Source organism: Monodon monoceros, unplaced genomic scaffold (genome assembly GCF_005190385.1).
Source record: "Monodon monoceros isolate NGI ecotype Baffin Bay Population unplaced genomic scaffold, NGI_Narwhal_1 Super_Scaffold_13, whole genome shotgun sequence".
NCBI classification, from domain to species: Eukaryota; Metazoa; Chordata; class Mammalia; order Artiodactyla; family Monodontidae; genus Monodon; species Monodon monoceros.
Genome location: NW_021703769.1, coordinates 28,547,824 through 28,560,884, shown reverse-complemented (window position 1 = coordinate 28,560,884; position 13,061 = coordinate 28,547,824). Strand labels below are relative to the sequence as shown.

The following is a 13,061-nucleotide window of genomic DNA, read 5'->3' as shown; positions in this document are numbered from 1 at the left end:
CTTTCCATGGGCATCACTTAGCTGATGGCTGGGAGTGTGGGTGGCTAGGTGCCTACCTTGCAACCAGGGGTTAAAGAGCAGTATGAATGTTCCAAGTTGCGTAGTGGAGTCATTGCCCTCAGAGGAGATCTCAATGCTCAGCGTGTATCTTCCTATGGGTGCATTGGCAGGACTGAGGATGGAGATGCTCAGAACATTGTTGTTGTTGTGCAGAAGTTGTGCACCCCAGCCAGTGCCACTTATGCTGTTGGAGAGTGGAAACACAGCCTTTGTCTTGGCCGACTCTGAGGGGTAAGGCCCTGTAAAAGAAGGCATAGGACAATGGAAACCAAGTAGTGTTGGCCAGACTGTGGGGAGAAACCAGATTCCAATATAACTGCCGGGGCCCTTTGGGAGACATCATACAATGAAGCATTGTGTTATGGCGCTGGAAGCAGCTGGAGAGACCACGTGGGCCAAATCCCTCTTGATGTGAAGACTGTGACCCTCAGACTCAGAGACAGGCAGAAACTTGCTCAAGGTCACACTAAGTCAATGGTAGAGCTGGGCTAAAGCCCGGGGCCACCACCACCACCATCCCTTGGATGCACAGCCCCAAGGTCTACTCAGATGTGTGTTGGCTGGGAGAGCAGGGAGCAGGTACCTGTGGAAGCTGTGAATGTCGCACTTCTGTTACAGTCGAGACATCGGTATACGGTCAATGACATGTAGAAGAGTTGGCCTCTCCGCACGATAAGCTCCTGGCTGGAGAACTTGTCTGTGTGATGTGCCTGCTCATTGAGGCTTATCTGCCAGTCGACACTCTGGAGTCCTAAAGCCGTGAGACAGAAAAGAAGACTTGAGATCCTCAGAGGCAAGGGATGGTGGTGTGGGGGAAAAAGTGTAAGTTACCAAAGAGACTGCTTTTGGACAGGGCTCGCTGGGGAAGAATATTCTAGGAAGAATCACATGAAAATGCAAGCATAGCAAGCACTTTACAACCTATTCCCATCTGCCTTTTCAGGCTGCTGAAGCTCTGCACACACTAGTCCCACTTCCCCCTCCACCTGGCCAAATGTCACTCAGCTCTCAAAGAAGTAGCTTCACCCAACTGGCCAGGAGAACTGAGTAACCAATTCTGTCCACTTTACCCTCCTTCCTTTGTGGATGGGGGCTCACGTAGAACTGGGAGGAGGCTACTTCTCTCGAATCCACCACCCTGGTTTGGCTTCCTTGCTTCTTCCTTTGTGTCTTCCCCGATACCAGGTGTCTTCTATCACTCCAACACCCAGCAAACATTTAGCTGTGTCATCTGTACTTTATATATGCAACACCTTGGCGTTGGCCTGAGCATCTGATGCTGAGGAGGACTGTGTAACCCCGACAAGCATTTCGAGGCTGGAGATTGGGCAATCACTGGCCTGGAAGGTCTTTCAAATGCTCACTGGCAAGAGTGGTCTAAGGCCGTGAGATCCCTGGATAAGACCCTGAGGACTAACACCTCAAAATCCACCCCCAAACTTCTCAGGTGATTGTGGAGGTGAGGGAGCTAAGCTGGGAAGGGTTTCAGAGAAGAAAGATTCCAGGAGATATGAGGAGTTTAGCCACCTTTTGAGATATTTAATTCCTTTGAGTTACATTTGAGATGTTCACCACCCATTCTTCTGCAAATGAAAGTGGTCTCTGTCTTTATGATGTGGCCATGGCTATGATGGGAGTGGAGTAGCCCATCCCAGCACCAGGCACAGCTCTTGTTTATAGGTGTCTGTCTGTGTTCATCAGAATGTGCCTTCTGGAACTTTATATTCTGATGCCTAGCACATTGCTTGACTGTATTAGGACAGTTAGACAAACAACCGAGGGAATAAATGAGCAAACAAACATAAAACTAATGTCATGCAATGACTCTCATGACTAGAGCTCTAAATTTAGTCTATGAGGAAAGGTGTATATGGGGTATTTGTTCAATAAACATATAGAGAATACATATTATTTATAGAACACTATGTAAAGCACAATGTTGGGGGTGTGAAAATGTATGAAAAGTAGTTTGAATCCTCAAAGAGCTTCAGGAGTGCATAAGACAACATGTCAGAATGAATGGTGGAATGAGGTTAATCCAACCTCCCCCCAAAAAGGTGTCTAGGAGATGTAGGTAAGAATCACTTTCAGTTATAGGGATCAGAAAGAATTCATTGAAAATGCTGGGCCTTGAAGGAAGAGAGAATTTTGTCAGGTGCGTTCCAGACAACAGGCAGAGAGGCCCAAGGCCCAGGAGAGCAGGTGTCTCATTTGGCTAGAGCAGAGGCTTTGCACAGAGGAGAAAGGGGAGGCAGGGAGGGCGTAGCTCCAGGGCGGGCCTGGGGCTGGGAGCTCCCATCCAAGCAACTCTGGAGATGGGCAGAGGCTCGTAAGAGACACTCTCTTGAGCGGGACGCAAACTCGGGTGATGAGCCAAAGGCTGCTGCTGAAGCAGGGCTCAGGAGGTGATCTCACCTCCACTTGGAGTACTAAAGATTCATTCATTCAAATGCCCACTTGTTCATTCATTCATTGAACAAATGGTTATTGAAAAAATAAATTAAGTTTTTTTTACTCAGGGAAACTAAAACATTCATGCAATCAAAAATATCTATTGAATGAAGGGCAAGGCAAAGGGAGAGAAGGCGGGACAGAAGATGAACGCTCCTGAATGTAGACATTGAATGCCGACAGCTCAGATCTCAGGCACCCTCTGGCAAACATCAAGCTCTACATGACTTGCAGAGAGCTGGTTTGCTAAAAGCTAGGACTCTTTAGGGCAACGTCCCCACCTTTTAAACCCCTGCCTCTTACGAACTGTGCTCACTGCCTTCTGTGCATGGCATTCGGTAGAGCTTCACTCACTGTCTTGTTTTAGAAAAAAAGAAGAGCTCTTAGAAATGTGTGGTCTGAGGTCACACAAGCCTCCCTGGAGATTCTTCCCTGCTCCCAAACCCTAAAGGATATGTGCCTTCTCCCCAGGAGAAGCTTATTATTCTTGACCATGGACTCTTTGAGAGCAGCAATTATGTTCCCAGACAGCCCTCAGTCAAGAACAGGGGTGAGGAAAGAGGGGTGACAGCGACTCCCATCTATAGCCAGCTTCTGCCTTCCCTCCAACAGGCCCACCTCCTTCTTTGCTGTGCCAAGGGTTATGCACTGTTTGCTATATGACAAAAAGATGAATCAACATGCAAAAGTACACACAGCCAGTTTACATAGGCTTGCTTAAGTCCTGAAAAATAAAACAATTCTAACTATCAGAAAAATAGTAGCGATGTCTCCCTTTCATGCCAGAACGCAGTGGCTTGTCTGCAGGGAAAATGATGAAGAAGACTGAGCTCCAGGGTGCCTTGGCTGCAGAGACACCGAAAGGAGACGAAGGGCACTTTGTGCGGACTAGGTGAAGCCCTGGGGTGACTGAGATGGTCATCTCTGCCTTTCCCAGCATAAGCCCCGGCATGAGGGAGTCTTGCTCCTTCATGGGGTGCTCGTGGGACATGCAGAGCTTCTCTGAGCTGGAAGGTGAGGAAGAGCATGACACATTTGTCATCAGTCTCCTATGTGTCAACTGCTCTTACCAGTACACAGAGCACCCCTTCGGGTGCGGGGAGGAGGGGCACCTGAGCCCTTACTGCCGGAAGGGCATCGTGTGTAACCTTTGTGGCAAACGAGGACACGCTTTTGCCCAGTGTCCCAAAGCGGTTCACAATTCCGTGGCAGCTCAGCTAACCGGCGTGGCCGGGCACTGAACACCCGCCTGCCTGCCAGGGTGAACACACAGCCAGCTTACCCCTCTTAAGTGCCAAACCTTTTTTTTTTAACCATTTTTTATCATTTTTGAAGATCAATGTTTGTTGAATTGAGAACATTGTTGACCCTGGCTTCTGTCAGGGTGTCTATCTTTTGAAGCTCATCCCGTCCCCTTTTAATCTGCTGCTTCTAATCTCCGTGGTCCGAGAATTTGTGAAACCAGTGTTGTTAGGAGTGTATGTAACCTGAGTCAATAGGCTCTGAATGGTGGCCAAGGGCCTCTCTTATGGCATTAAAATGCATGGACTTTGTGACAGCGCTTTCAGTGGCTCAGAAGCCATTCTTCACAGAATCATGGAATCGAATCTGGAATTTTCCTGCTGGAAAGGACCTAAAAATTGGTCTAGACCAATCCACTGGTTTTCCAACAGATGAAACAGGACCAGAGAGGTTAAATGACTGGGTCAAAAATCACATAGCTGTCTGGTGCCAGAGCTAGCCTAGAGTAGAGTTCCCTGACCCCAAGCCCCGTGCTCATTCCACTACCTCTCACACCTCACAACATTTTCCTCAACACTTGAGGGCCCAGAAAGTCTGCTCTTTCCAGAATAATGAGCCCAGGGGAATGCTAAGAAATCATCTGGGGAAAGAAGCAGAAGATTTGGCAGGAGCTTCAGAATACTTGGGAGATACGGAAGGGACAAAGGAACATAATCCAGGGTGTACTCATTGCCCCCTGGGGTACCATATCTGGATTAAAGTGGCCCTGCTCCTTTGTGGCCTTCCCCTTCCCCGTTCATTGCCATCAGTGAGAAATAGTGGTGCTCCTGAGTAAAGGTTTGCATTTGCATCTTAGCCTCAATAGCTAGTGTCCCCAGAGAAGCAGCCGACTGGAGCTCATCTGCAACCTCCGGACTCTCAGGAGAAAGACGGAATTCCAAGGGAGCTGTTAACTCTGAAATGTACTTGGGAAATAGGCCGAGCTAGAGGGCATTGGGTCTACTAAGTGTTATCAAGTTCAAGTAGAAAAGACAGTCTTTGTCTTTCTTTTAGTTTTTGTCTTTCCTTTATGTTTTGTGATTTCCTCATGGCCTAGAATGTAAAATTGATCGTTTAAAGTTTTGCTCTGAATAAATATTTACCTTTTGTATTGCTAAAAAAAACCCCCCAAAGCAGTACACAGAGCACCTTACACCTGTCATCGATGAAATCTTACAGAAATTGCAAACTGAGGGGGGGATTAGCAGATACACACTACTATATATAAAATAGATAAACAACAAGGTCCTACTGTATAGCACAGGGAACTATATTCAATATCTTGTAATAACCTATAATGGAAAAGAATATATATATATGTATAACTGAATCACTTTGCTGTATGCCTGAAACTAACAGAACATCGTAGATCAAGTATACTTCAACTAAAAAAAAAAAGAAAGAAACTGATACCTTATTCGAAGTCATATACCTAATGATTGGCAGAGACAGGATTCTGAACCCAGGTCTTACTGACCCTCCCTGTTGCCATGGTCCCCTGTTCTCCACCTGGGAGGGGGACCCAGATGGTGAGAAGCCCTCACTGTGCATTGTCCTCCCTTCTGGCATTTGCATCCTGACACGGAGGAGAGAGTGAGCACCTGGAAGAGGAAATGTGTTCCAAAGGGCATTCTTCATGGGAGGTGAGTAGAAGAGGAGCATCCCTGAATCCCGAAGGGGGACGGCATGCTGAGTGCACCCAAAGCCCCCAGGTGGTTCCTGCCTCCCTTGGTCACCGCCCCACGTGTGAGCCCTAGGATCGTTTCTGCCAGCCCCAAATCAAGGATCTGATGATCCTGTCTGTGGATTATCCAGGGCCTTTGTTCTCCCACCCACCACCCCTTGGCATAGCACTAATCACAGCCAGAGTGTTCTAGAAAGGATAGGGCAGGGGGTAGGGGAGGTGCACAGCCATCCACGTTTCTTCTTGAGTTTACAACTTCATGGATGTTTATGAGCCTCAGAGCTGTTTTTTTACACCTGCCTGGATGAAGGGCAGGGATGAAGGGAGAGTGGCTTCGCCCTTACAATTGACTCATCAACACAGACTCTCAAAAACATCAGAGGGAGAAGCCTTGGAGACCGAGCATCTCCCCACACCCTTATTCTGGCTGTGAGGACGTGGAGGCCCAGGAGGTGGTTTGCCCACAGTGGGATGTTTCTGAACTCTCATCCAGGGCCCGTCTCACAATCCCACACCGCCTCCTTGAGTCACTGCTTAACTCTACCATCAGGCCGGGGGCAATTTCCCCAATTTTTTTATCCTGAGAATATCAGTGCCACCAGCAACACTAATGTGGTAGCAACTGACAAATGTCTATCTCAGGGCTTCCCTGGTGGTACAGTGGTTGAGAGTCCACCTGCTGATGCAGGGGACACGGGTTTGTGTCCAGGTCCAGGAAGATCCCACGCGCCGCGGGGGCAGCTGCGCCTGTGAGCCATGGCCGCTGAGCCTGCACGTACGGAGCCTGTGCTCCGCAACGGGAGAGGCCACAACAGTGAGAGGCCCGCGTACTGCAAAAAAAAAAAAAAGTCTATCCCAGTATTCACTTGCTCCTTCTTTCTTGGTAATAAAATCCCCCATGTTAATGGCCAGGCTCCCGTGCAGCTGGGGTCATGTGAATGAGTTCTGGGCAATGACTTGTAGGTATAGTGATGTGTATTAACTTCTAGGAAACCTCTTTTTCTTAAATTGAGGTGAAATTCACTATTTAGCCGTTTAAAGCATACAATTTGGGGGCATTTAGTACATTCACAATGTTGTACAACCATCACCACTATCTAGTTTCAGAACTTTTTCATCAACCCCAAATATATCCCCCACTCATCTGCAGTCACGCCCTATTCCCCGCTGACTGCAGCCCCTGGCAACCATTAATCTACTTTCTGTTCTCCTGGATTTGCCTATTTTGGTCATTTCATATCAATCGAGTCACACATGTATGTAGTCTTTGAGTCTGGTTTTTCACTTAGCATAATGTTTTCAAGGTTCATCCATGTGGCAGCATTTATCAGTAGCTCATTCCTTCTTTATGGCTGAATAATATTCCACTATGTTTATATACTGTATTTTGTTCATCCATTCATCAGTTGAGGGATATTTGGGTTGTTTCTACCTTTGGGCTCTTGTAAATAGTGCTGCTATGAACATTCATTTGCAAGTATTTGTTTGAATACCTGTTTTCAGTCCTTCTGAGGAAACCTCTTTTTCAAAAGTTGGCAAGTGCCCTTAGCCTGCTCACTTCCATCTTCTTCCACCTGCTGCCCGGGGTGTGGGTGTGATGTAGACTCAACTCTAGACCACGCATGCCCTCAGGACATCAGAGTGGGGAACTGCACAGAGCCCAGGCCCCTGGGGATTGTGCAGCTGTCCTCTCCACCAGAATGGCCTACATCCAGGCCTATTGTGTAAGGAAGAAGTAAACTTCTGTCTTGTTTATTTCTCTAAGCCATTGTTATGTGGGGTTCACTGTCATTCGCAGCTAAACCTAATTACATATACCTGATAATGTAACCTCCCCTTCTTCTGTGGTCCACCTTTGGCAGGGGTAACATGAGAAGCACAGAACAGATTCCAAATTGTGAAAGCGGGCTCACTAGGCAACCATCTCCATCCTTATCAGCTGGGCTCTGTAATCGAGTCACCTGCAACAGGTGGGGAGGATGACTTGGCTGCAGGTGTGGGACTGGGGTTTTCACTTGCTGTTTCCGGGAGGACCACAGAGACCTGCTGGCAGGTGCCCATCACATAATGATACTCTAGGGGCTGCATCTTCCCCACCTGCCCAGACCCTATTCCCTAGGTCTCTTCTCTAGACTAAGATTTTTTTTAATCTTACAGATTTCTAGAGTTAATTAGGGCTGAGAGATATATTAAAAGTCATCTAGCCAAGTGTCTTCAAGCTTTTTGTTAGAGACTTCATTAATACAGAAATACATTTTGTACATTGCTTACACACATGGGTCTATGATTGACGTAAAGTTTCACAAAATAATACTAACCCTTACTATGTACAATGCACTGATATTTTCTGTTTTTCTTTTTTAATTTGCTGATCACAATCCACTAAACTGATTTCACAACTTGCTAATGGGTGACAACTGGCAGCTTGAAAAACAGTGATGTGATCCAATATTCCCATATGACAGGTAAGAAAGCTGAGGCATTGGAAGGGGAAGCCATCTGCTGAGGTCACAGGGTAGTTTAGAGGCAGAGCTTGGCTCAGAAACCAGGTCTTAGATCTTGGTCACTGGTGGGCTGTGAGTCATTCCCAATGCCCCCCTCAGCTCCAGGCACCGGGATGTTTCCAGCTCCTGGCAGGACCCCCACTCGCTCCAGCCCTTGCCACTCTCTTCTTTCTCTCTCTCTAGCCTGTGCTGCTTCCCTTCATCTTTCCCCCACATTCAGACATTTTCAATTCCTGTGCAGCATGGGTGGTACAATTTCTTGGCACCCAGGTCGTGGGGAAATGGGGGTTCCCTGGGTGGCTGAATGAGGGGCTGCTGAGGATCCCGGGATGACTGAGCCCTGAACGGATGGTCTGAGCAGCCTTGAGCAAGGTCTCAGCATCTCTGTAGAAGGGGACAGTGAAACCAAACCTCCTCCCTTGTAGGGTTTTTGTTGGGATCCCACGTGTGCCCATCACTAGGGCCTGGCCCTCTGGCAGGGGGATACAAATGCCTTAGGATCCCACACATAATGGCACCAGCAACACAGGATAGAGGGGGGTTTGAGCTTTCTCATGGGCTGCCACTGAGGGCCTCAGATGTGCAGACACTGCTAAGCATGTGTGAGCATGTGTCCTTTCATAGTTACAAACCCTTCTATGTTGTCATTCTCATTTCACAGATGAGTGATTTGAAAGTCCAGTCAGGTGATGTCACTTGCCAAATGTCACTTGCTCAGGCAGAGCCTGGCCTGAGCCCAGACTGGGAGCTGGTGCGGCCTGACCACACACAATTTCCACGCTGCCACCCTGCAGCCAGCTGAGGTCATGGTGGTGGCATGACCTGGGCACAGTTCCAGGAAGCTGCCAGAGAGAAAGGGCCACCCACAGCTTCCTCCCCGCCTCGATATTATATGGTCAGCATGAGAGGAGAGGAAGGAAGAAGGATTCTGGGCCCCCTTCACTTCCAGAGAGAGTTTAGGATCTCTTAGACCCTCACTGAGTACAAGGATCATTTGGAGAAGTCATATTAGCCTAAGCTCCACCACTGACCCACGAAATCAGGATCTCGATCTCTGCGTTAGGGACAGCGTTGATTTTTTTCCTTAAACTCTCCTGGTGATTCTAATTTGGAGCCAGAGCCAGGACTGAGAATCACTGCCTTAGGCCTACATAGCGTTTACACTAATCAAAGCTCCTTTCAGTGAATTCTTTCAAACCCTGAGCCATACAGCTGCTCTGGGAGGGAGGCAGATGGGGCAGTCACCATCTCCTGTTTACAAAGGAGGAAAACAGGCTGAGAGAGACGAGTGCAGACTCCTTCGGAATCCCCCTCAGCCCCTACCAGAGACCTGAGGCCCCGTTCCTTACTTCAGCAATAGGGGAAAGCATTTCCTCACTTCAGCTCACACCCCAGGCCAACATGTGGGCCCTGGGGAAGGAACCATTGCTCCATCTGTGGAGCGCAGCCCAGCAGGATGGAGGCTAAGCCGAGAAGTTATCTGAGGTGAACAGAGCAGCACGGACACAGCGCAGAGGCTTGGAAATGGGGAAAGAGCCGCTGGCATCCCAGCTCCCAGGAAAGGGTTTCTGTGTAGACCCACAGCCCAGAACGGCACGGGTCCTCTGCAGACTGGGGCTTGAGGCCAGAGAGGGTAAGTCCTGAAGCCAGCGCTCTGCCCAGCAAAGCGGCTGGCGGGAAAGCGCACCATCCCAGCGGGACAGGGCGTCAGTCCCCAACACAGAGGTTCTGGCCTCCTGCAGGCAGAGGTCTGCATCCAGGTTTGAACCTTGGGGATCCTGCCTCTGACCCAGGGCCTCCGAGTGGCTTCCAGGATGGGGAACAATGCTTCCCCTCCACACTGGGCCCAGCGTCTGTGTCCACAGCCTGCATTCCTGTCTGGCGTGGGGCTCTGGCCTTGGTGCCTGGCAGGCAGATGGTGCCCGACCACTCTGTGCAGAAGGCTGCCAGGCCTTCCTCCACCACATCATCCCCCACTCCGGGAGGCGGAGTAACCGCACACCCCGGATTCCAACACGAACCTTAACTTGGGAGCTAGACGCAGCCCTCTCAGACCAGCACGCTGCGACCCCGATAGTCCCCTGGGTCACACGTGCCCAACCACCCACGTTTCTTTTCCTGTTCCCTCTCCCCAGAACACTCCTCATTCCACAAAACTACTTTTTTAAAAATAATTAATTAATTTGTTTTTTTGGCTGCGTTGGGTCTTCATTGCTGCGCGCGGGCTTTCTCTCGTTGTGGCGAGCGCGGGGTACTCTTCGTTGCGGTGTGTGGGCTTCTCATTGAGGTGGCTTCTCTTGTTGCAGAGCACGGGCTCTAAGTACGTGGGCTTCAGTAGTTGTGTCATGTGGGCCCAGTAGTTGTGGCTCGTGGGCTCTAGAGCACAGGCTCAGTAGTTTTGTCACACAGGCTTAGTTGCTCCGCGGCATGTGGGATCTTCCCAGACCAGGGCTTGAAGCCGTGTCCCCTGCATTGGCAGGCGGATTCTTAAGCACTGCACCACCAGGGAAGCCCCCACAAAACTACTTCTGACTGAGTCCAACTCATCGTCCATACCAAGTGCCACCTGGGTCCCAGGGTCTTTCCTATCCCAAACCATGGCCAAGATTAATCCCCTCCTCCTCTTGGCCCCCGGCTCTTGCTTGGATTTGTAACACAGCCTAATGACAATCCACTTCGAGCCCCACGAGGGCAGAGACCACAGCTCATGATCTCTGTGCTCCACTGCACCTTGTGGCTCTTTCCCTGGGTGTCCAGTAAGTGAACGCGTTCATTCAGGAACCATTTTCTGAAAACTGCTTGGCTGACTGACCAGGACGGGCCAGGAACTCAGGTGTGAGAGCTTCAAAGGAGTGAAGGTGTTTCCCTGTCTATCTTTTTAAAAATTTGATTTTCTCTGAACTGACCATCGTCCACATTTCACTGTGACCTTAGAACATCTGGTGGATCCAGAAGTTGAGCCTTAAGAGCTCAATTCCACGAGTCACAGGCGCTGACACGCTGGGCCCCTCAGGATGTCATGCAGGTCTCCCGGCGGGCAGGCTGCTGTGGGTGCACACGCCCCCAGAGGGTGAGCCTCTGCTGGGGCCCATTGCTCTCTGTCCCGGGTGCCCTTTCATGGTGAGAGAGCTGTCAGTACTGGAAGGAGCCTGGAAGTCTATCCATTTTAAGCCCTTTGTCTTGAATCGGGAGCCTGAGGCTCAGCGGCAGCAGAGGCTCAGGCTCAGATGAGGAACCAGGTTCAGTACTGCTTTCCTGTGTCGCAGATGTCACCCGCACTCATGGATAAGCTCGGCTCTGATAGCAGGACACAGTGGAAAGGGCGCTACTAGAACCAAGTCTGGGCCCTGCTATCAGCTTTCTGTGGGACCCCGGTAAGTGTCTGTACCTTCCTGGGCCACCATCTCCTCCAGAGGGAGGGAGATGGCCTGGCTGACAACTGGCATCCCCTCTTGCTAAAGTCTACAGGATCCAAAGCTCCCCTTCTTAGCAACCCAGCACTGCTGCATGCTCACGGGAGGAAGCTGGGGATAAGGGAATGGTCCTTTTTGCTGCCACCCTGTCCTGGTCTTTGTGACTTCTGAAGTAACCAGCATTGCCTGTTTGCATCGTGCTCAGCGATTTCTTGGGCAAACCTTCCTGCAGACCTAACCACCATTCACAGTATTTTACCGGTTTGACTCTTGCCTTGTTTGGATTTGGTGTAGCTGCCAAACCACTGGGCAGAGCACCCATGACAGGCAATAATTAGCCTGCTGCTTAGCAGGGGCGCCGTCAAAGCCGAGCCCAGTCCTCAAAGTGACCGCAGAGCCAGAGAACCTGAGCTCCCCAGCAGTGATTTTTCACCCCCTTCCCAGGGGCCGGTGGTAGGAACTGTCCTCGGCACACCTGCTCCCTTCTGCTCCTGGCAGTTCCAGCTCACCAAGTCACTTTCAAAGAGCTTGCTGGTGCTTCCGGATGTGTAGTTTACTTAGGAGAATTCCGGCGCTGCCGATGGTTTCTTTTAAATCAACTCACATGCTGTCACTCCCTCCCTCCCTTGTAGCCCTGAGATGCACTTTTCTTTGCTAGAGTGACTGACAGCTGGTAAAACTGCACTGAGAAACACAGAAAGCAGGTACCAGCTGGCTTGAAAAGGCAAAGCTTGTCTGTCTGTCTAAGGGGATGTGACCTCCAGCTGCGTTGAAGACCCTGCTCATTATTCAGGACTCCATCCCAAACACGCTCTATCTCCGGGACCATGCTAGAGGGAATAGGCAGCCACTGAGAAAGAGAACCCTAAAATATCAAGGTCTAGCCTTCAGAGTTCCCAAGGCAGCTGTCCCGAGCTGGACACTCTTGCCTCTCAGTCGGCCCAGAAGCATGGGCATCCAACGAGGGCTGGCAGAGAAGATTCTATGTACTCACCAGACATGTTTCACCTTCCTTTGCTTCCTCTCTGGGTTCGTCTGGGAATGGCACAGATGGTGTGGGGAGACTGGCCGCTGGGATCACCTTACCATTTATAGAAGCTTCTCCTACACACCCCAGTGAGAGTTCTAATGAGGTGGGTGCCCCACCCACCTCATTACAGGTCCTTCCTCTAGTACCTGTAAGCGTTTCACTAACCACATACTTGTCACCCAATGGAAGGTCATGCTGCTTGTGCAAGACCAGCTTGGGGAGAAGAGGGGAGATAAGAAAAAACATGCAGAGTTTGAGTTTATGATTTTTTTTTCAAGATGAACAACTTCCTGGATCGTAGGGTTTAGGAAATGATGTCATGCTTTTCTTTTTTTTTTTTTTACGGTACGCGGGCCTCTCACTGTTGTGGCCTCTCCCGTTGCGGAGCACAGGTTCCAGACGCGCAGGCTCAGAGGCCATGGCTCACGGGCCCAGCCGCTCTGCAGCATGTGGGATCTTCCCGGACCGGGGCATGAACCCGTGTCCCCTGCATCAGCAGGCGGACTCTCAACCACTGCGTCACCAGGGAAGCCCGATGTCATGCTTTTCTTGAAGTAGTTTGTCCAGAGCTGATGCTGAGAAGTCCCTTGGGGAGGTCAAAGAAATGTCTCCCCAGAATCCAGAGCAGAAAATTGCCT

At 50.0% G+C, this 13,061-nt stretch overlaps 1 protein-coding gene across 1 annotated transcript in view; it reads right to left on the bottom strand.

Moving 5' to 3' along the window:
• TGM3 (transglutaminase 3) overlaps positions 1-12,452 on the bottom strand; it is a 46,425-nt gene extending 33,973 nt beyond the window's left edge. The window contains exons 1-3 of the mRNA XM_029221599.1: positions 12,388-12,452; positions 644-811; positions 57-299 (exon numbers count right to left, since the gene is read on the bottom strand). Of these exons, the coding sequence (XP_029077432.1) occupies positions 57-299; positions 644-811; positions 12,388-12,394 (418 nt within the window). The 5' untranslated portion in view covers positions 12,395-12,452. The remainder of the gene's footprint in view (positions 1-56; positions 300-643; positions 812-12,387) is intronic.
• Between the last annotated feature and the right edge of the window lie 609 nt (positions 12,453-13,061).